This window comes from Oryzias latipes, chromosome 16 (genome assembly GCF_002234675.1).
Source record: "Oryzias latipes chromosome 16, ASM223467v1".
In the NCBI taxonomy this organism is placed as follows: Eukaryota; Metazoa; Chordata; class Actinopteri; order Beloniformes; family Adrianichthyidae; genus Oryzias; species Oryzias latipes.
This window is the reverse complement of record NC_019874.2, coordinates 1,995,672-2,020,325: the sequence shown is the minus strand read 5'-3', so window position 1 is coordinate 2,020,325 and position 24,654 is coordinate 1,995,672. Positions and strand designations below refer to the sequence as shown.

The 24,654-nt window shown below is 44.0% G+C and overlaps 1 protein-coding gene across 7 annotated transcripts in view; it reads left to right on the top strand.

Annotated features, from left to right (window-relative positions):
* znf516 (zinc finger protein 516) overlaps positions 1 to 24,654 on the top strand; it is a 60,285-nt gene extending 35,631 nt beyond the window's left edge. For 3 of the 7 annotated variants that reach the window (XM_011473315.3, XM_023963938.1, XM_023963937.1), the window contains exons 3-5: positions 3,876 to 5,198; positions 11,174 to 11,278; positions 21,462 to 24,654. In XM_011473315.3, coding sequence (XP_011471617.1) covers positions 3,876 to 5,198; positions 11,174 to 11,278; positions 21,462 to 21,691 — 1,658 coding nt within the window. In that variant the 3' untranslated portion in view covers positions 21,692 to 24,654. Of the gene's footprint in view, positions 1 to 3,875; positions 5,199 to 11,173; positions 11,279 to 11,773; positions 12,407 to 13,345; positions 14,093 to 14,156; positions 18,148 to 21,461 lie in introns of those variants that run through there. The other 4 variants (XM_023963939.1, XM_023963940.1, XR_002874886.1 and 1 more) reach the window with 4 other exon arrangements.

Here is a 24,654-nt window from a genome sequence, read left to right as displayed (position 1 = left end):
GGTGACTCCAGAAATCAGCGATCTATTGAGAATGTCTTTATGTACTTGACATGCACGTGCATTAACCCAGGGTTACCAAGTTGAGCGTAATTACGCCAACTCATATCCGGTCTGTTGGAACCCACATACCCAGAGTAAACAAGTTCAGGCGGATTTCAGCCAGAGTTCAGGCTTAAAGTCAGGCTAGTTTAAACATGCTTCCTGGTGATAAAGTTCCACTCCAATCATCTTTTGATCTATTTGTAAAGTAAGTAACTATGCCGTTTCTAGCAGATGAAACTAAATCTGGTGTTTTCTTGGACACAGTTCTGCGAGAGCGGCAGTAGTTTATCAGAAATTCACCTGAGTTGTGGGCGGGACCATTGACCCCTTCCCTTCCTTGTTGCTGAGAGCAGGGAGCTTGTGGCCCACCCACCTTCTACATCACAAACATGACTCTTTTTCAAGCAGCATTTTTTCATCTGCTCCTGATTCACAACAGTTTGAATACGGAAATACTCAAATATTTGGCTGAATTTTCTTCATACATGTCCTCCATCACAAAAATGCTGCAAGAACACGGTAAAAATCAAAACTTGTTATCAACCAAAACCCGGACTCTTTTCAGCGGTGTGGATCAGAAGAGTAGAACAGTTTAAACCATCAAGCTTTTATCTGGCGTTGCTGTTGTTTGTCTGCGTTGTCACTGTGACCTCGTTTCAGCAAACCGTTATCCGTTAAAGTGGGTAGACAGTCACAACCGATTTTGTCAAAGCAACACATTATCAACCCTCCTCCACTGTGCTTGATAGGAATTGTGCAAACGTTCCTTTTAATTGAAAGTCAGGAAACGATATAGTTCAACTCGTGAGTCAAAGGATCCACAGAGAAGAGATTAAATGTCATTTCCCCTTTTTCTTAAAAAGAAAACGAGTTTATTGGCCAGTAAACCAAAATTAAATTTCTGGTGTCTGTTAGTTCTACGTCTTGGGGGGGGGGGCGCCAGATGGTTTTGGTTAAGGAAATTAAAAAAGAGTTTTATTCAGTGTGGCCGTCAATGTGAAAGGCTGTATGCTAGTGTCAGACTGGGGGATGGTGAAAGCAGCCTGTTTTGTTTGAAGAGGTCAGGACTCCAAAAGCTTGGGAGCTTTAGGGTTCACATCAAACTTTAGGATGCATCCAAACGGAAAGAAAACTCCAGCAACTAGACTTTATGTGGATTTCCTAAAGTTATGCAGCATTTTCCCACAAACTCCAGAGTTTGAACACCCTGTCAGCACTCTGTGAAAGGAGGTCGCCTCAAAACAGGAAAGAGGGAAAATCTCTAGAAAGGAGGACAATTATGTGCAGCACGTCCTTTTTACTCGACAAAAATGTTCAAAGATATCAACATCTAAAAACACATAGCATTTAAAAAGGAAAAAAAGCTAAAAAATAGAGAATAGAATGACTTCGAATTGAATGTAACATTCCAATAATAAGTCGTGTTTTTTGCTAGTTTTAGGCAAATGGTTTGTATTTTTCAGTTTTCATGTAACTAATTGTAGTTTATTTAGGTTAAAATGACAAAAACCTGTTTAATAAGTGGAAATAACTCAATATAGAACAAAATGTGGGCAAAATAAAATATTATCTTAGTACAATTTGGCCTATCTTATTAAATTCTCATACAATTTTAAACTCGCACTTATTCTTAGAAAATAAATCTAATTTTTTTCTGGAATAATGACAAGGAATGCCAGGTTGATTTTATTGAACTTAAAAATAACTTCCTTCAAATTGAACCAAAAAGGACAGTACAAGTCTCACATCAAGTGTCAATAATTTGGAGCCTAAAGATTTGGCCTCATTTTAATAATAAAGTCCTTATTGATCCAAGCTCCTAATGAAACAATCAATTCTGGACGGATTCTGAGAAAAGCTTGGAGAGGTTTAGAGCAAAGAGAAGTTCAAACCTGGAAAACTAAAAATAAGGCTTGAAATCTTCTGTGGGAACTGGAGGCACCATGTGGCCAAACATCCAAACTACGTCCATGGAAATCAAACGGGGAAAACTGAATGCTCTTCCCTGTTCCGTTGAGGATTTCTTGACATATTTAGGAAGTTGGCACCTAAAGGAAGGATTGTGTAAACGGCATTTTTGAAATGACGGCCTGCACAACCAACACAAAGCGTGGAGTTAAAAAAGTGAAAATATCCTTCCAGTTCTAGCATTCAGAGAGCTGCACGTCTGCAGACGCGTTGGAGCATTGCGCTATTTATGGTCTTCCTGTGCCAGGAAGGCCCCCCCTTCACACACAGACATGCCACCCCACCCCCAAAAACATATTTCTATGTATGTTTGGTTTTTTTAGGTTTGTGCCTCACTTCCTCCAAACCTGTTCTCTGTGTCAACAGTTGCCAAATCAGACGTTGTGTAGCATGAAAAATCTGGAGTCGTAGCTTTAGATCCAGATTCATCTAAAACATAAAAAAAGCGATGAAGTCCTCCCTGTCCGCTCATCCGGTCCACGTTGTTATCCTGACTCCTCAGTGTCCCGCTCAACACGTCATCCAGTCAAGACATGGAGGAACGTGGGAGTCTTTCCACACAGCTGCAGACAAGTCACTTATTAAAAGATGCCGTCAGTGTTTTATTTTGAAAGGACAAAAAAGATTTGAAATGAAAGCTCACAGGAAGAGATCTAGCGGGTAAAGGAATGTTTTTTTTTTTAGTTAGTAGGTTGTCTGTCTTTCTCCAGTCCTTCTGGCTCAGCTCAGTGGAGTCTCAGCTGTTTGTATAAAGCTTTATTGCAAACAGGAAGTGACAGACAGCCAAGCAGTCTCCTACAATATCTGGAAGTCCCTGATGGAAAAACATCTACACAGATTAAGATCATTTAGATTTGAGGATTAAAAACTATACTTTTTTTCTGTAAATTAAGCTTCTGGTACCTGTTTTCCTGTTGAAAGTGGGACCTATAGGATGCAGAACAGCTGCTAGGTCAAACCCCCCCACCTTGTGGCCAGTTTGGAGAACTGCACATAAATATGCTGACTTAAGTTTAATAAAATATACAAATACACATGTATTTTTTTAATTACTTAATTGTGAATATGGTTTTATTCATGATTAATCATGGTAATGACACAGTCTGCTTCTATAAAACCCAGTGAAAGCTGTTCATTCTCGTCCTTTTTCATCAGCTTCTGATTTACAAATGAGTCTTTCTCATTTTGTATCAGAACATGTTCTGTTCACATGTTGCATTGGAACATGGATCTATAACCTGAGGCTCTTTTATCACTCCATTATGGCTCTTTGGGTTTGAAGTAAAATGCAAACTTCTTGAATGCAAAATGGGTTTGTTATTGTTGTTTATCTGCTCATCAGGTTCCATTCGTATTTAGGTCTTCAACATGTCAGATCATTGAGTAAAAATGCTGGTAAAAGGTTTAGTCATCTGAGGTAGGGCTTTAGTATTAGATGATCTTATTGAAGTTACATTTATAGATTAACAAGGATTCTACAGCAATGCTGTTAGGTTTATATTGAATAGTAAAAGGAGAAAAAATCTGCCGCTGTCCAAAGTAAAAAGTTAAACTTGTTTTATGAGGAAAAGTGCAATAGCATTGTAATTCAACTTTTGAAAATATATGCAGTACGGAATTATTTGCCAGAAATGCATGAAAAATGTATATAATTTTTCTAAACATAATAGTTACTTTGCGGCTGCTGTGGTCTCCTGCTTCAGAGCAAAGCTGAAATCACTGTGTAGAAATGCTGCCATCTGGTGGCCAATTACCGAAAAGGCGTTTTAATCAAACTAGACTGAGCTGGTTTGAGTTCTGACCAAAGTCGAGTCCTTTTCTTTGCACATTCTGATTGAATGTGTTTTCACTATTTTTCCTTGCAGATAAGAAACCTTATATCTGCGGCTTGTGTGACTTTGCCAGCGTGGACTCACAAGCGTATCTGAATCATGTTCACGTCCAACACCCAGCTGCTTCCAAAGACGCACCCAGCCCTCTTCCCAGCCCTGGCTGCAGCCGGGCAACCCCCAGCAGTTATCCAAAACTCAAAAAAGCTTTTCTTCAGGGTTTCAACAACACCTCATCACCTCACGCGTGTCCCCCAGCCCGCCCCTCCCACCTGGATCCAGCCATGACCCCCGTGGATCTATGTGTGAGGCCAGAGGGCATCAGGGGGATCACCGCTTCAGCTCCGGATAGGTCAAGCCTCTCCTCTCACAAGTGCTCCCTGTGCTCTCACTGCACCCGCTACCCGGAGGTCCTGTGGATGCACCAGACGGTGGCTCATCGCATCAGCAGCACCAGCTCCAGTCTAGCTCCAAAATGGGCAGTGAGAAACAACTCCAAAGGCTCCAGAGACAGTCCGCTGTCCGCGAAAAGACGGACTGGACCGCCACCCATGCTGGAGGGGCGGGAGTGCCAGCCTCTGCCTCCTCTGACGCGCACCCAACGGACGCAGCCTCCAACCGGCTCTACGGAGGTCCCCAAAAAGAGTAAGACGTCAGCTCATTCAGCTGGCACATCGCTGTCCTCCACTGGTCCTTCATCCTCCTCATCCTTCAGAGGCTCCCCATCCACGTCCACCAAACACGCCGGGAGGGCGTCTGTACGCTCAGCCAGCAACTCCAGCAGCATCAAACACACCGCAGACCGGAACCATCGCGTCAGACCCAGGGTGGATTTGCATCCTCGGGGCGGCTCACAGACATCCGCTGGATCTCTGGAGAAGACCTCTGGCGGCCTCTCTCAAGGCTCTGCCGCAAACGCCAGCTCTGCCGCGGCGTCCAGGACAGCCGAGCGCCTCTTGACGCCACAGGAGGGCCTTGGCTTCATGCTGTCCAGCAAACATGGACTAGCAGACTACAACCGGGCGCGCCTCTCCCCTCACCAGCCGCTCCACAACTCCCACAACCAAAGCCGAGTGAGCGCCTTGAGGCCCGGCGCCATCGCCTACAGCGCCAGCCCCCAGCCCAGCTACAGCTCCCCCCCGGCACGCAGAGGTGCTCACCAGAGTTCTTCCTCATCCTCATCCTCATCCTCGTCTTCAGCACCCTCAGACACACATGGAGACGTGAAGCCGGAGCCAACAGCAGAGAAACAGGACATGCCAGCGGATGTTCTGGGTTTTCTCAAAAACTACAACCCCCATGAGCTGGCCGCTCTTTACCACCGCTGGGGGGCAGCCAGCGCCTTGTTGGATCCCACAGGTACTCAGTCTTTGTCTTTTCTCAGTTTTTTGGTGTTTTATTTTAAAAAAAGGGCTGCCATTCGTACTGAAAGCTGAAAGCCTCTCAGTTTGTCTAAAGTTGTAGACTACATTCACACCAGCATTGGTAACCCGGGTTCAACGCCATAAACGCGCTCTGGGCTCGCATGTTCAAAACTCTCAGGTTCACACGTAGCTACACACATTTTTGAGATTGTTTTCGGGCTCTACGTTGAACGCACGTCGAAGGTTAAAGCAGGTCCAACTTTAACCAATCAGGGACTTTTATTTGTCAGTGAAGCACTGATGGCGTTTTTTTCATTCAAATGCCAACCATTTGAAAATTGATGATGAATCATTGCAATAATAATTTTGCTGCGCTCCTTTATGCAAATGACTTGTAAATCATTCAGATGTGGGAACTCTGAGCTTCAGCTCTCTCTATAGGTTTTCTACAGGATTAAGGTCTGCAGACTGGTTGGGTCACTCCATGACATGGATTGCTTCTTCTTCAGTCATCCCTTGGTTGCCTTGGCTGTATGTTACAGGTCATTTTCCTGTAAAGGACCCGTCCATGACTCGTTTTAAGCCTCCTTCCTGAGGGAGGGAGGGAGGTTTACACTCATGATTTGACGGTACATGCCTCCACCCGTCCATCCATCCACACGCTGAAGTAGCCCTGTGCAGAAAAACACCCCCAAAGCATAATGTTTCCACCTCCGTGCCCAACAGTGGGGATGGTAATCTTGGGGTCGTAGGCAAACATGACAGGTGGAGTCGATGCCAAAGAGCTCCATTTGGGTGTGATCTGACCACAGCAGCTTCTTCCAATCACTCTCTAAATCATGAAGGGGTTTGTTGGCGGGCCGGCCCATGTGCTTCTGAAGCAGGGGTATTTTGTGAGCACTGCAAGAGGTTCAACCGGAAGGTAGAAGCAATGGTTTTCTTGGTGACTGCGGTTCCAGCTGCTTTGACATCATCAACTAACTCCTGCCGTGTTGTTTTAGGCCGATTTCTCTCTGTTCTCATGATCATGGAAACTCCACCAGGTCAGATCTGGTTCTGAGCCCCAGACCTAAAGGTGGATTGATTGATGGTCGAGTTGCAGCAACAGTTGTCATCTTAACCTCCAGCTACTTGCTGATGGTTTTGTAGGCCGTTCTGGTCTGGTGCAGGTCTACAATCTTCTCCCTTCAATCCGCTGAAAGCGCTCTAGTCTTCCTATGTTGGAGAGTTTGGAGTCTGATGGACTGATTCTGTGGACAGGTGTCTTTCTACAGGTGATTAGTCCAAACAGGTGTCTTCAGGTGACAGGTTGATTAGGAGAGTCGAACTAGTCTGTGTGAGTCTTAATGGTTAGTATGAGATCCAATACTCATTTCCTCCACTGTATTAGGTCTAACATTTGTCAGACAATGATTGACTTGCTCTTCTTCTTACCTGCAGGGCTTTTCCTTTAGCTCATAGGAGGTACTATGACTGCACGTATGCCCGCTCCTATTCAGCTGAGGATGTGGGGCAGCTTGCATGTCCATATAGGAAGAAGGCTTCGTGCGTCCATTTCTGTCTTTCTTTTACCGGGAAAGACATGGAAGAACCTTTGCTGCTCTCAGGTCTGCAAGGCATGCCTGGTCTCCAGCTCCACTCTCCCAGAAAGCTGTCACAAACTGTTTGGGTCACGGCTCTGCCTGATGAAGAGGCTCACGCAGATGCGAGCAGAGGCATGGGGAACAGGAGCGGCGAGGGAGAGATGAGACAGAATAATTACCCCACCAGCTGCTTTGGAAATGGTCATTACCCAACATCCGCATTATTTGCCCATTTTGGGTTGTGTCTCTGAGGTCAAGTGGGGCTGCGTGGAGCCAGGGGTCAAAGACAACAGCCCCAGAGCGGACGCGTGACATCGCTGTCACCCGTCCGGGCGCATATCGTCACAATCTGCCTTAGCCCTTTGAGTCACAAGCGATAAAGTGACCTTTTCTGAGCAACTGAGTCTTTCTCCCGTTTCTCTCTGTAATATGTGTCCGGGTGTGTGTTGGTCTGCTTGTGTTTCCGTCCGCCGCTGTCTTGTGTTTCATTAGAGCATCAGTGAGAAGGGCTGGCGGCTCCCAGGAGCAGCAGAGTTATCCAGAGGCCAGCAGCCAGGCTGCCAGAGACACGCTTTGTCACCTCTCCTGCCTCCCTGTCCTCCTCCTTCCTGCTTTGCCCCCCCTCCCACAGTTACACACAAACAACTGTCTGCTACACAGGTATGCCGACGTCTTCATGTGTCTGCTGGCCCTTCTAGGCTCGTAGGACCCCCTTTCTGTGCTAACGCGCCCCCAAACCTCCAGGCTTGTTATGTGTCACGAAGCGAGGTCAGCATTTGTGTGTGTGTGTGTGTGTGTGTGTCCGTGTGTGTAACGGTCAGAATGTCATGACATAGATTCAGTCGGCTTCACATGCAGTTTGTGAAATGATTGCAATCTCCCAGTTCGCAAATGACCACTTTTAGCCAAAAGATCAATCTGGAAAGGTTGTTCATGTTTCTGCTGCAGATTCTTTTCTGCTTTTCAGTCACAGTTTACTTTTTCAAATTCCATTATTGTAACTCTGACTGAAGTGGGACTTCCATGCAGATACAAGGACACGCTGGGTTCATTCTTGGATTTTAAAACTGAACTTGACTAGCTGACACATTTACGCCGGAATCACGGACGCCGTTCCTTCGCTTAGAAACACGCTCTGCAAATAACCTGCGATTGTTGAAATCCATGAAGAAGGATTTGAGATGTTTGAAGGCTTGAAAACTCCTCACTAAACACTCGATACATTTTCTCAGACAGACGTGGACATTTTCACACTTTTCTCTCTTGCTTAAACTCTCAGAGCTTGGATTTGGTACAGTGATGGACGGATGGCGTCTCTTTTAATTCAGGGAAGTCCCAACCGTTTGAAAAAATTGACATTTCGCATTAAGTCTCTTCCAACTGTAGGAGGCGCTAGTAAACTCTAGCAAAAAGGAAAAGAAGCCCCTCCCTGCTTGTCCAGTGTGAACGCCATGGGCCAAACCAGGGATGGGTAAAGTGCGGCCCGGGGGCCACACGCGGCCCGCCAAACTATTTCATCTGTCCCGTCACACTGAAATCAATTATATTGACACTTCTTATTGATTTATTTTCCCTGTAATTCTGGTGTCTCCCCATAGATGACACTTTACAAATAAAGTGACTATTGTTCAGGGGAAGAAACTCATCATCTTTGGTGTCGTGTTGGAAGATTAGTTGTTTTTCTAATGTTTAGTTGTGTCTTCCGAATTGGACAGTAATGTAGCGGATTATCTTTTCCAACAGCTCATGAATGCAGCATTTTTTCTAACTTTGCTTCTTTCCATGGAGGACATCAAGCCGTTGGTGCAACTGGCATTAAAATGAAAAACAAAAGTCACAGTTTTGAGATAAAAACACCAGAATATAGATAGTAATTTTCAATCAAAGATGACAGATGGTTTTTGTTCAGATTCCATAATATTTCTTTCTCTTGGGAGGTGGATGCCTCTGCTCCAGGTCCGGCCTTTCTATCAAATTTTAGAACCCTTTGTGGTCCAACGGTTCTGGGCTGAACGCTGCATTTATCACTTAAACAGCACTGGTGGGACCTTTGCACAGGGTTCAGGGGGGGGTGAAGAATGTAAGGTCTGGTCGACCTGCTACACCCTTACTCCCCCTTCCCTGTGTGTGCTGTGAGCATTCACTGCTGTCTGTCGCTTGCGGCGTGCCCGCAGACACAAATGTGCAGGAACATTTCGTGCAGGCCACCTGCGTGCCATGCACAGGTTTGGCGGTTTTTCACCCGCAGACAGCCCGAATCCGCCCGAGTCTGAGGCATCGGCTGCGTCCTTTACTGTCATGATGGAAAACGGCGTCACGGTTTGCTGTCCTTCCTCTGGATTCCACCTGAATTCTACATGAGCTCTTCTCATTGGTCGTTGCTAACTCTGTGTAAGTTAATGTGCCTGTTTCAACGTTGCTCTCGTGGACAAGCACACATGCATGGAACGCACACACACACCTGACATGTGACACACGGGCAGCGGAGCGGGCACATCACAGCCGGGGCGTTTTAATTGCCTGTAATTTATGCAGTGTGTGTGTGCTGCGTGTGTCCTGCTGTCAGCGTGTGAGATGATGCTGTGTGACAGCTGCAGTCCAGCCCCTGGAGCGAGCCGCTCATAATGACACATTAGACATACTAATGATGCCGGCCCGCCGCGCCTCCACTGCTGATGCTACCGAGCTGCAGCGCTCCAGCCAAGCCCCGCGCTCACACACGGTGGCGTGCTTTTTGACCTTTCTGTCTTCATTCAGTGACACGCTGAAACGTCCTAAAAGCTGATGCTAATGCCTCTGAATGAATTCCAATCAGTCATAAAAGAAAAAAAGCCGTGTGAAGGCAAAAACAGGCAATCAAATCCCAAGTCATTGAAAAGGGGGTTTGTAACCTTGGAATACTTTCACACATTCCACTTTCTTACTGATGAGATCCACCTTTTTGGAGGATAAGTCATGTTTTTTAAAGTTTAGCTGGGGGTGCGACTTTTACTAAGGTGGGCTATGTGATTACTAAAAAAAGACACCAACAACTGCAAGAGGGCGCTGTAGTAATGTGGATCAGTGTTTGCTGCGTTCACACTTGGCGTGTGGCGTTCACACCAGATGTTGGCGCATGTCCAGCACCTACAGCTGGAAGAGTCTTGGTGCAGAGTGAATCTGGCTCCACAGCTCTATTCCCATATCTGTGGCATAGACTTCCTGTGGGCACAAACTGCAATAATTCACATCTCCTCTGTTAACACATTTTGAAACGCAGTCCCTGATTGGTCCAAGTTCAGCTGGTTTAACCTTCATTGTGCGGTCATTGGCTGCGTGTTTTGTGCGTAGAGCCTGAAAACAGACTTAAAAACTTGTGAAAGCCAGAATCTTAAATGCAGAAGTCCGGACCCGGGCGTTTCCAGGAACTTTTCTTTGGAAGCGGTCGCTTGAATGAGCGTTTTCTAGGGAGGTGAGAACATAGCTTAAAGGTTATGGCCACGATGAGGGCTAGAATATTATCGATTACACGGACAAATTGTATTAAATTAATGATACAACTAAACTCAGTGTGGCTCTGTTGGTGTGTTTAGTTTTTCTATTCATCATAAGCAGGAAGCCTCATTTATTCTGTTAGTAGCATTTTCTTTCAAGTTGAAATGTTGTTCCTGTGTTTTGTTTTCCCAAAAGTGCTACGTGTGCCCCCCCCCCCTGCCCGCCACAATAAATCACAAATTCATTGTCATCCCAATATCAAGCTGTGTAATACGCATATCGTAAAAGACGGTGACAATTGCAATAAATGGTTACCTTAAATGTGCTAAAACAATCTAATGGCAGCTTGAAGTATTTAACAGTCAAATAAATCCTTTATGCTTTTGACCAATCGGATGGACTCCTTTTATGTTTGGAGGCGAACATCTGGAGATAATTTAGGTTTTGTTGACTCTTATTTAAACTAAACTGTTGCAGTGAAAGTGAAATGATGTATTTGGGAGTTTTATTAATGTGTTCATGTATCGCAAGTTATATCGTCATCGCTATATTGATCACTAATATGAGAAATTGCAAGTTATCCTCAAATCATGCAGCCCTACTCTGGAGCAACTTATAGCCCAAAAAATACTAATACTAAATGGATCTGAACCTTTCTTTGCTCTTTTGGCCTAAAGAATTACAGAAATAATCAAATCTTTAACTATATTCTGAAAATAATTTCTAAAATAACTGAAAATACATCTTTAGGATTAAATTTCTGTCTAAAAAGTCAAACATTGGCTCTCCTAAAAGAATCTTCTTGATTTAGACTTGAATCAGCTCACTGTAGATGAAAATGTTCTACCATGCTGTTTGGACACATTGTTCATGTGTGCGTTTGTGGTCTTTTCCTGTGTTTGTGTGTCTGCAGGTATGATGAGGTCTCTCATGCGGCAGGGGCAATATTTCTGCCACGAGTGTGGGAAGAGTTTCAGTCAGCCCAGCCACTTGCGCACTCACATGAGATCTCACACAGGTAAACCCACAACGTTACACACATGAGATCTCACACAGGTAAACCCACAACGTTACACACATGAGATCTCACACAGGTAAACCCACAACGTTACACACATGAGATCTCACACAGGTAAACCCACAACGTTACACACATGAGATCTCACACAGGTAAACCCACAACGTTACACACATGAGATCTCACACAGGTAAACCCACAACGTTACACACATGAGATCTCACACAGGTAAACCCACAACGTTACACACATGAGATCTCACACAGGTAAACCCACAACGTTACACACATGAGATCTCACACAGGTAAACCCACAACGTTACACACATGAGATCTCACACAGGTAAACCCACAACGTTACACACAAGAGATCTCACACAGGTAAACCCACAACGTTACACACATGAGATCTCACACAGGTAAACCCACAACGTTACACACATGAGATCTCACACAGGTAAACCCACAACGTTACACACAAGAGATCTCACACAGGTAAACCCACAACGTTACACACATGAGATCTCACACAGGTAAACCCACAACGTTACACACATGAGATCTCACACAGGTAAACCCACAACGTTACACACAAGAGATCTTACACAGGTAAACCCACAACGTTACACACATGACATCTCACACAGGTAAACCCACAACGTTACACACATGAGATCTCACACAGGTAAACCCACAACGTTACACACAAGAGATCTCACACAGGTAAACCCACAACGTTACACACATGAGATCTCACACAGGTAAACCCACAACGTTACACACATGACATCTCAAACAGGTAAACCCACAACATTACACACATGACATCTCAAACAGGTAAACCCACAACGTTACACACATGAGATCTCACACAGGTAAACCCACAACGTTACACACATGAGATCTCACACAGGTAAACCCACAACATTACACACATGAGATCTAACACAGGTAAACCCACAACGTTACACACAAGAGATCTCACACAGGTAAACCCACAACGTTACACACATGAGATCTCATACAGGTAAAACCACAACGTTACACACATGAGATCTCACACAAGTAAAACCACAACGTTACACACATGAGATCTCACACATAGTTACACACATGACATCTCAAACAGGTAAACCCACAACGTTACACACATGAGATCTCACACAGGTAAACCCACAACGTTACACACATGAGATCTCACACAGGTAAACCCACAACGTTACACACATGAGATCTCACACAAGTAAAACCACAACGTTACACACATGAGATCTCACACATAGTTACACACATGACATCTCAAACAGGTAAACCCACAACGTTACACACATGAGATCTCACACAGGTAAACCCACAACGTTACACACATGAGATCTCACACAGGTAAACCCACAACATTACACACATGACATCTCAAACAGGTAAACCCACAACGTTACACACATGAGATCTCACACAGGTAAACCCACAACGTTACACACATGAGATCTCACACAGGTAAACCCACAACGTTACACACATGACATCTCAAACAGGTAAACCCACAACATTACACACATGACATCTCAAACAGGTAAACCCACAACGTTACACACATGAGATCTCACACAGGTAAACCCACAACGTTACACACATGAGATCTCACACAGGTAAACCCACAACGTTACACACATGAGATCTCACACAGGTAAACCCACAACGTTACACACATGAGATCTCACACAGGTAAACCCACAACGTTACACACATGAGATCTCACACAGGTAAACCCACAACGTTACACACATGAGATCTCACACAGGTAAACCCACAACGTTACACACATGAGATCTCACACAGGTAAACCCACAACGTTACACACATGAGATCTCACACAGGTAAACCCACAACGTTACACACATGAGATCTCACACAGGTAAACCCACAACGTTACACACAAGAGATCTCACACAGGTAAACCCACAACGTTACACACATGAGATCTCACACAGGTAAACCCACAACGTTACACACATGAGATCTCACACAGGTAAACCCACAACGTTACACACAAGAGATCTCACACAGGTAAACCCACAACGTTACACACATGAGATCTCACACAGGTAAACCCACAACGTTACACACATGAGATCTCACACAGGTAAACCCACAACGTTACACACAAGAGATCTTACACAGGTAAACCCACAACGTTACACACATGACATCTCACACAGGTAAACCCACAACGTTACACACATGAGATCTCACACAGGTAAACCCACAACGTTACACACAAGAGATCTCACACAGGTAAACCCACAACGTTACACACATGAGATCTCACACAGGTAAACCCACAACGTTACACACATGACATCTCAAACAGGTAAACCCACAACATTACACACATGACATCTCAAACAGGTAAACCCACAACGTTACACACATGAGATCTCACACAGGTAAACCCACAACGTTACACACATGAGATCTCACACAGGTAAACCCACAACATTACACACATGAGATCTAACACAGGTAAACCCACAACGTTACACACAAGAGATCTCACACAGGTAAACCCACAACGTTACACACATGAGATCTCATACAGGTAAAACCACAACGTTACACACATGAGATCTCACACAAGTAAAACCACAACGTTACACACATGAGATCTCACACATAGTTACACACATGACATCTCAAACAGGTAAACCCACAACGTTACACACATGAGATCTCACACAGGTAAACCCACAACGTTACACACATGAGATCTCACACAGGTAAACCCACAACGTTACACACATGAGATCTCACACAAGTAAAACCACAACGTTACACACATGAGATCTCACACATAGTTACACACATGACATCTCAAACAGGTAAACCCACAACGTTACACACATGAGATCTCACACAGGTAAACCCACAACGTTACACACATGAGATCTCACACAGGTAAACCCACAACATTACACACATGACATCTCAAACAGGTAAACCCACAACGTTACACACATGAGATCTCACACAGGTAAACCCACAACGTTACACACATGAGATCTCACACAGGTAAACCCACAACGTTACACACATGACATCTCAAACAGGTAAACCCACAACATTACACACATGACATCTCAAACAGGTAAACCCACAACGTTACACACATGAGATCTCACACAGGTAAACCCACAACGTTACACACATGAGATCTCACACAGGTAAACCCACAACGTTACACACATGACATCTCAAACAGGTAAACCCACAACGTTACACACATGAGATCTCACACAGGTAAACCCACAACGTTACACACATGAGATCTAACACAGGTAAACCCACAACATTACACAAATGACATCTCAAACAGGTAAACCCACAACGTTACACACATGAGATCTCACACAGGTAAACCCACAACGTTACACACATGAGATCTAACACAGGTAAACCCACAATGTTACACACAAGAGATCTCACACAGGTAAACCCACAACGTTACACACATGAGATCTCACACAGGTAAACCCACAACGTTACACACATGAGATCTAACACAGGTAAACCCACAACGTTACACACAAGAGATCTCACACAGGTAAACCCACAACGTTACACACATGAGATCTCATACAGGTAAAACCACAACGTTACACACATGAGATCTCACACAAGTAAAACCACAACGTTACACACATGAGATCTCACACATAGTTACACACATGAGATCTCACACATAGTTACACACATGACATCTCAAACAGGTAAACCCACAACGTTACACACATGAGATCTCACACAGGTAAACCCACAACGTTACACACATGAGATCTCACACAGGTAAACCCACAACGTTACACACATGAGATCTCACACAGATAAACCCACAATGTTACACACATGAGATCTCACACATAGTTACACACATGGCTGCAGAGGAATAACAACCACTGCAATTTGGAGACATTTTCACACTCTGCTGATGGAAAAAAGTGAACATTTCCCATAAAAAGTCTGCAATTCTTCAGTTCTTTGTTTGTAAGTCAATGTTTTAAAATGTATGGCATTTACATCATCTGGTAGTATTTAGTTTTAAAATATTAGCTAATGTTTTAGAAAACTGTTGATGCATAGCGGCAAATAACCTTGTACACTCAGCTCGAAAACAATTTTTGCACATCTATAGAATATTTGAATGAACTAATTTTTGTAGATTCTGAGAAATTTTGATACATTTATTCAAAGCTGCAGCAATCTGCCTGTCATAAAGGCAACAAAATATGTTAACAGGTCCTTCATTTAAAACAAGAAAGCATAATAAAGCCAAAAATTCTATTTAAAAGTTGTTATATTACAATTTGATGAGAAATATTTGATTTTTTCTTAACTTGATGACATCAGGAAGGACATTATGGACTACTGTTAACCTGTGGTAACACCGTCACAAGTCCCTTCTGTCACATTTCTGGCTCATCTGTAAAATCTGGACTGTAAATGAGTGGAGGAAAGCTGACAGTGAGAGCTGCAGCAAAGAGGAAATCCTTCTGTCAAATACTAAACAACTCTGTCTGCCCAATACGCCAAGAGGCTGTGGCCGTTTTTTTAAGAAGTTCAATTCCAAACAAGACTTGCTAACAACAACAAGCTAACAGGGAATGAATGGAAGCAACTGGAAGGTTTTACACAACGTTTTTCACAAAAACATGTGCGGTAAATTAAAAAAAGCAAGCTAGGATGGCTGCTAAGCACTGGAAACTCTTTACTGATGGTGAATCTTTAAAAACCTGGGTGGAGAACATCTGTCCTAATAAGAAACCAGAGTAAACAGCATGCATTTACAAGAAAACTGTCATTGATAGTTCATTTATTGTCAAATCTGGCCCTGTTTGCAAAAGGTTTGGACCTCCTGGCGCAAACGCTAAAAGGATGGAGCTGGAACTCCCAGCATTAAAGGGTTCATGTTAGAAAAGGCTTTGCCTTCTTCAATGTCCACACAGCTAAAATCTGCAAACGTTTGAGCTCTGCATGACTTTCCAGCCCTTCTTCAACTCCATCATTTTTCCCCTCACCGCCTCACATTTGCTCCCGGTGCGCACACGCATTCCCACTCTCCCAGCCGCTTTCACTCCACCTTGACACACAGAGAGAATGGACATGGGAATTCCCATCAGCGCCGAGTTGTCACGGTCGCACGCCGCCGCTCAGTCACTTCGTCCTGCAGAACACAGGAAGCAGAGCTTCGTCTTGGGCTGAGTGTGGCAGCTGGTCTGAGAGCGCCTCCTGCCCCCCTGCCCCCCTGCCCTGGGCCGGGCAGCTGTCTCCATTTTTTAAACGGAGACATGATTTGCTGCAGATACTGACCTGTGACAAATTGTATACATTATTAATCGCATGTCATTTAGAGAGATGGAATTGTGCATTCTAATGAAGCAAAGCAGCGTTTGTCCATGCCAACCTTGTGAATCCATTTGCATGCATCTCAGTGCCCCTCCCTCAAAGGCAGGATTCAGAAGGAGACTTCTTCACCTGCGGCCTCCCGCCTCACCTTTCCTAGTCTTATTCTGTTCTTTCTGCCACTCTTTTTCCTTAAATCTTTCGTCTGGTCTTCTCCTGTTCTTCTGCTTCCTTTTCTCACATCACACTTCTCTGTCGTCCTCCTCTCTTCTCCTGCTTTTTGTTTCTCTACTCCTTCACCTCCTCAGCTACGTTCACACCGCCCTCAGCGTTCCATCCACGCGTGTTTCCACCTTCCCCGTCCCAAACGCTACACAAGTTTTCATGATTGTTTCCAGGCCATTAAACGTGCGCTGAAAGTTAAAGCAGTTGAACAATCAGGGACTGGTATTATTATTTGGATGGCGTCCTTTTTATTTCACTGAAGTGCCTACTGTTTGAAAACTGATCATGGAGGATAAATAATAATTGCAGGTTGAGTCAAGTTCTTTAAAATATGGCCTGGAGCAACATTCACCAGATCTGCACCTCTATTGAGGTGCTATACTATTACGTCTTAGATAGAGACAGTCCAGAGTGAACATCAGCGTGGGTGGATGCGTGTCACACGCATGGTGTGAACGTAGTTTCCCCCTTCATCTCCTGGTTTCCTTTCCTTCTTCCCTCTCTCTCCACTCTGGGGCTCCTGGGTAATTTCCTGCCTCCTCACTTGTCCTGCTGCTCCTCTTCTCCTCTCCTTCTCCTGCGCCGTCACGTCCATCAGCCGGGGTGGCGGTGATCACAGTGGACACGGAGATAAGTAGCTTCTTTATGGAGAGTGTGAATGATATGTGGCACAGGCAGTGATTCCAAGTGACAGAGGCCAAATGGTAAGTGATGCAGTGCTCCTCTACCCTCCCAGCCCTATTGTAAACACGCTCACTGCATTAACGCGCACACACATGCACACACATGCACACACACGGGCTCTGTAAACACTCAGAGAGGCTGTAATTAATGTTGTCACCCACAGTTGTCTTCACTATGGACGTGCGCGCACAGAAAAGGCCAGCCACCCCGAGGCCTCCATTAACATGCGTCATATTAAATCACTGACTTGCCTCCACCAGGTTTCATCACCATCATCACCACCATCATCACCATCATCATCACTGCCAGCTTCACTCGATTAGCGAGGGCGCTGGTGGCAAATGTTACTTTGTGCCGACGGTGGTGGAGAAGGCAAAAAAAAAAAAAAAACTCATGTGGATCTGGTAGAGCATTTAACCAAATGCCCTCCTCCTCCTTCCCCTTCCTCCTCCTCTCCCTCTTCCTCCTCTTCCCTCTCCTTCTCCCCCCACAGTCAGGTTTGATTATAATGGACTCCTCAGAGGTACTGACGCTCACGCCATCGCTTCTGAAGCTCCCAAACAAGTATGTGGCACATTGGCTAAAGCACTGGGCTCCTTCATTGCTTCTGCATGTCTCTCATCATTGCTGCCTTACTTTTGCATGTGTGTGTGTGTGTGTGTGTGTGCACGTTTGTGTCAGCCGCGCAGCCTTCCATCCTGTGTGAGTTTTATTCTCTGTTCCTGTGTGAGTCCCACGACGTTCCCTGTGCACCTGCCATTAACACCTGGTGTTCTCACACGCTGCTGGATCACACGTGACGCTTTTGTGTTTCCAGGTGCACGTGTATCACACATGACAGGTTTCTCATGGAAAAGCTGCATCTGGACTCCCACACTTGTACATTCTTACTTTAGCTCTAAAGACTAAAAGATTCCAGACTCTAAAAGTGCCTTTTCTATCGGGATAAAAGAGCAAAAAGACGACCTTACCAGGTCATAAAACCGTGCTTTTCATGTGTCACTATAAGCTGAAACCACAAGAAAAATCATTTGTGCTTTCATAGGACTGCAAAAAGACAAAAACAAAACATCCTGCCAGAGTCAAACCAGGAAATGCTCAGCGTTTTTGAAATGAACTCTTTCTGGGACTCTACAGGCCTCAGTCACTTCATTAGGTTTCAGATTGATGGTCTGTGAGAAAGAATATAGAGTATGGCCCCTCCCTCATGAAAGCAGGAAGGCAGAACTGCAGATTTACAAAAGAAAATCCCAGCTTTAAAGCACAGGGGCAGAGTCTTCATGGTTCGGGCTTTTGTTGCAATTATATGCACTCTGGACTTGATGAACTCCAGTCATCAAATGGGGCTCATCCTTCCAACAATGAATGCTCAGCCCAAAGTTAGTGGAAGACTACCTGTGGACTAACTAATAACCTTACTTTAAATCATTTATTTGAATTTAAATGATTAATAAAAATACTAAAAATGTTTAAAAAAAACAGGTAACATATTTGTTCAGTCAAAGTCTACACTTTAAAATAAATAATGCCCTAGTCATAGTTGCCCTTATAATTGAATACGGGCTGACTGCTGGAGAAAAATGGGCAAACCTGTACAGGAAACATCCAGATCGTAGACCGCTCGGTGAACCCGTAGAGCAAACATGTTCATGCACATTTTCCTCTTTGGGTATGCAATGGGGAGCAGGTCATAGCAAACCCTTAACACGTTAGGGTAAGTTCGTGTGGGTACCCTGCAGGCACCATCACGTGCCCTGAAGTGTGGCTTAAGGTACCAGGGCATCACCTGTACATTAGAAGTGCGTGTAACTTGCATTATCCTTACAATTACCTTTTGTACCACGCAAGCAATACTGGTACCCTTAAGGTGGTCGTAAAACACCCGTGCTCCCTACCGCTCCTCTGTACGACGAGCGGGTCGTATGTTTGGGTGCATGTGACTGAGGCATTACATTATGTGTTAAGGAACTCAACAACAAGGAACTCAATGAACAGAAGCAATTCTGCAATTTATGAATGCAAGAAGAGAATACCCTCATATAGAGATTTCACATTTATGTGTCTAACCTTTATGTACCTGCGGACATCTTAAGCTGGATGAGATAATTGGGACATTTTCATCCAAACTGTGGAAAATATCCAAAGGAATCTTAGTGTGTGAGTACATCAGGGTGTTCTCCACACAACTGTGGCACCTGACAAATACAAAACCATTGTAATACAACTCTGAGACTCTCCAGTCACTCATAATAGGAAGAGTCTCTAACACCAGCAAGGACTGCAGGAGTCGAACCAGCTCCGTATTGACACTTCTAGAAAGCTGGCGTCTAAACTCTGCACTGGCATCATAATTAATCGCATGCATCAGAAACACACAATCCCACACAGATTCACGCCGTGAGTGATGGGAGCAGCAGAGGGGTCCAATTAGATGTAGTGTCGACGCTGCGTTATGGTGACGATAACCTTTAGTTTAATGTAGTACACCGGTCCCGTCAGCAATGTTTCCTCACAGGACGACACGGTGGAGGTTCTTGCTTTCCTCTCACGTCTCGCCATCCTTCCAGATGCTTTTCTGTTTCCTCAGTGTGATTTTTGTGATTAATTACACCTTTTTTTTGGTGTTTTTATCTCTCTTTTTGTACCCACCCTTCCTCTATTTCTCTTCTTTCTGTTTTGTTTCTGATGATGTATGATAACAGCTATATTTCCCCATTACTTCTTCTAGGAGAGAAAGGTGTGGGAGGGGCCGGGGGAGTCATTTGTTTTCCCGCTTTGATATTCTTCCATTTATCAAAATGATAATTAGGTGCAATTAAATGGCACTCTCATTTGTTTTGTGTAGAGGTGTCTGTGCCATTGTAGGTCAGTCTAATTAGAAGAGGGAGTAGAGGGTATGTAGAGTGGGTTGGGAGGTGTATTTGTGTTTTTGGGAGGTGCGTGGAGTGGCCCAGCTGATTGAGACGGACAAAAGAGTGGGACTGTTCAGAGAGGAGATGTGTGGCACTCTTCTACAGCTGGCAGAGTGCAAATGGAGAGTTCCTCCATCGCTTCAAAGTCGAGAACTTATGCGTCGTTCACACCGGGCATGCGTCACACGGTCAGAAACGCTCTTTTAACATACAGCGTTCACACTGGACGGTCGCTATCCATTACTAGTGCATGCACTATCAGTTGGAGGAGGCTTGAATTTCGAAGCGGGGCAGGCTATTTCTTTCAGAGCTCCATTCCGATATATGAAAGACTTGGTGCCATTGGTGCCCCCATTAACAATTTTCAAACGGCTGGCTCTCTATTAAAAGACGGCACATCTTGTACGTAGAGCCCAAAAATGAACGTACAAACTTGCATAACGACAGTGAATGTGAGAGTTTGGAACGCCAAAGCCCAAAACGCAGAGATACGCGCGTTTACATGGACTTGTCATTGAAAGTGGTCGCTTAAACGTTACAGAGGCCGGTGTGAACATAGCATTTACCCTTGTGCCATCCTAGGCACTTTAACATTGGGAGTTGGGTCATTTAGACCCACTAGACAGTGCTCTGAACCTTTTTTCTTCAATGATTTCTGATCTTCACTGGTGCCCATGGATTACATGAAATCTTTCCACCTTTATCCACCTTTGTCATGGTAGGGAGAACACGTCCATGTAAGGGTGGGGTCATAGGATAGCACAAGGGTCAAATGAGCTCTTAATGAAATGTGAATTCTTCATTTGACCTACTTAATGTTTCCTCACTTCCAGCTGACTGCTATCATCTATTTCTTGTGTTTTCTGTGTTTGCTTAAGCTTGTATGTACTCAGAAGTCTCAGTCTTGTCCAGGATATCACCTAGGCTGTCCAGCTGACCTTGAGACTTTCTTTGTGTGCCCTTCAGGGGAAAGGCCATTCTGCTGCCAGCTCTGCCCATACCGAGCCTCTCAGAAAGGGAACCTAAAGACGCACGTTCAGAGTGTCCACCATATGCCTTTTGACAACAGCCAGTACCCTGACTCAAAGAACGGGCTGCTAAGCCAGGAGGAGCGAGGGGCTCTGGTTTCCAAACAGCCAGCAACACCACAATCACCCCAGCAGCAAGACCTCCAGACTGATAAACCCCAACATTGAAAAGCGCCCAAGCCAGGGAGTCCCACAGCCCTCCAAACCTGGATACCAGACCTGAAAAGCTTTGAAGTTAGGGCACAAGATGAACTCTTGTTGCCCAGGGGGACTCTCTAGAATTGATTTCCTGTAGTTTTCTTGTTTTGTTTCCTGTTCTGTTTTTTTTTTTTTTTGGTGAAGCTAAAACATGATCACCATACTGAAAGTGCACTTTGGAAAAAGTGAAGAAACAAGCAGTGAAATGTTAAGTGTCTTTTTTTTTTTCAGCAGGACAACCGATATTCAGCTGTTTGCTTCTTCTGGTCTTTTTATATATGAAATTGATGGATTTGCCTTCAGCTGCAGTTATTGAGATTCAAAGATGTGAAGTTGTCAAGTGATACCCTACAGGAAATGTCAAGTTTAAACTGAACTCTTTATGCAGCTGCTTGTTTTCATTTGAGGACTGGCAACGCGCGTCTGCTCTTGGTGCCTCCTCCATATTTTTAAAGGTTTTTCTTTAGAGTTGAGTGAGTTGGAGCAGCTTTCAGGACAACTAAGACACTGCAGGAGAGAGAAGGCGATGCAGTAAGCGGTCAGACACATCACAGCTGATGTTTAGAAAGGAGACCTAAAAGGTGGTGCCATTTATAAAGTACAGTTGTCCTTGTACAGAGAAATGTCCTCAAATTAAAACAAACTTACAATGAAGCAGGAAAAAGTTTTCAAACAAAAAAGACAACTCTCAAAGAACAATGACATTAAATCCTTTGCATCACAGTTTTTTTTTTTTTTGTGCTGGGATCCAACAAAAAAATGTTTTAGTGTTGCTTTGTGGCCAGAGTGAAAAGCTTGAAGGAAGAAAGTAAGCTTGTATTTGGATTGCGCATACAGAGCTGCAGCTTGTTGCTCTGTGTGTCTTTCTTTTATGGTTTTTATTACCTGTCAGTCAGAGCCCGTCATCATGAGTATGTTTAGTTAAACTCAGCAGTTGTTTTTGACGAGCGGTAGACCACATTCTCACACTGTGCCTCCCAACTAATTGAAGATGCGTAAAAATAACAGAAAAAAGTACTTTTTTGGATGACATTTTGCATTCCTTTTTGTCTTTGTGTAGATAACTTGCACATTTAAACCCAAAATGTGCAACAGTGGAGGAAAAGCCGAGTCAAAACTCTTGATTTCCTTTTCCTGTCTTGTTCAGGAAAGCTAGCTAGCTAGCTAACGTTTCCTATTTAAGTTAGCTGACCCTAAAGAGAGATGTTGCCCTGCTCTGCCTATCCGTCTTTTCACAAGAAAGTACATTTCTCAGATTGCATTACTTGACTGTTAGTTTTAAAGATAAAAAAAGAGCCAAACAAATACACCCAACATATGTTAGCATAGCCTGCAATGACAGTTAGCAGTAACAATGCTTGTTGTGTTGCGTAACCTCTTGCACTGAACAGCAAACCAGATTGCTACGATGTCAGTTTGAGGTAGTGAATGTGAAATTTAGCATTCCTGGGGGTCAGTGGAAGACAGAGGCTGGATCGGGCTCCTGTGGATTTTAGGGCTAAATAATTGAAACCTTTAGAATCTTTTGAATTGTACAAATGTTGCAGCCTTAGCCAAGCCGTTTGTGAGTGTGCGACGTGTGTTGGTGCGTTCTTTTCCAAACCTCTCCACACTGACTGCATCGGTGTTTTCCAGCCTCCGTTCTAGATGCTTTGCACACTATCCTACCTCTTTATAGCGATAGAAGCCAGTTGAACCTTAGCTCCATGTTCATGAAATTCAAAGCAGGACTGTTTCCTCGTAGTTTTTCTTTTCGCTCTGAAGTGATCCGTGATCAGCCATGCTTTCCTAGTTTGTCAGAAGCAGGAAGTGGAAAAGGCTCAGAAGGTTCCAGACTAATCCTTGACTGGAGGTTCTCCTAATGGAGAAACTTAGTACTGCTTGCTGATCAGCTACTTTTTATGTAACATAGGTTGTTGAGTCATGCATACAACACAGTGTGCTTAATTATGCCTGATTATACACTTAGCTGTGTATCTGGAGGGTGTATGTAGTAAATATACTTGAACTTGTTTTTTTAGCCTTTAAAGTAGTGTAGTACTAATACCCATGTTGTAAAGAATTCCCTTTACGTTGAACTCGTCAGAATTTGTACTCCAAAGTGTGACTTACTGAACTATGAAGTGGGGGCGGGTGTATATAAACTGTATATCTGTGATCTACTCTTACCAAACCCTTTATACACAGTGGTAGAAACCAAAAGGCATTACTGGTGCACTTGGACAATAGCTTAGTGCTTTAACCATTTTCATTTGGTCACTTCTAGCTAAGCTTTCTTTAAGAATGTCTCCTTTCAATGTGCCGGCTGATACATTTTAATGTCTTTTCTGGTCTATATGCTTTTGTTTTGGGTTTGTTTGTGGGAATATTAGAAAGATTATGTAGATTTCATTGAGAAGTGATTTGTTCAGTGTAGGCTGTGTGGCACAGCTGCTTAGCTACATTTTCCTTATGGCAAGTCAGATAATGTTAGCGGTGCTTTTCTTTTTTTTTTAGAAAAAAACTAAAGTGAGTTTTTAGCCTTTATCTTTACTTAAATTTATGATTTTCTTCTTTTTACTGCACACAGAGTGACGGGCAAACGGTTCTCTGGCAGTGATTCTTTTTCTGTGACATGCCTCTTAAACAGTATGATTTGGGTCTGTATGCCTTTTGTTTTTGTTGTGATTCATAATTCACTTACCTTAGGAGACATTATTCCAAATGTGCTTGATTGATATCCATATTTATTTAAATTTCAGGAAGAATAAGAGGACAGAAGCAGAGAGGAGGCTTTGTTTTTATATTACTGGGTGGTTTTTGTTTTAATATCTTATAGATGTCGATCCAGCAGGCCCATGTGAAAGCTCTACCTCGTCTGAGCCAGTTCTGTTAAACTTTTGTACATCATTTCAGAAAGATGTTATGTCCACAATAAAGACACCCACAACGAC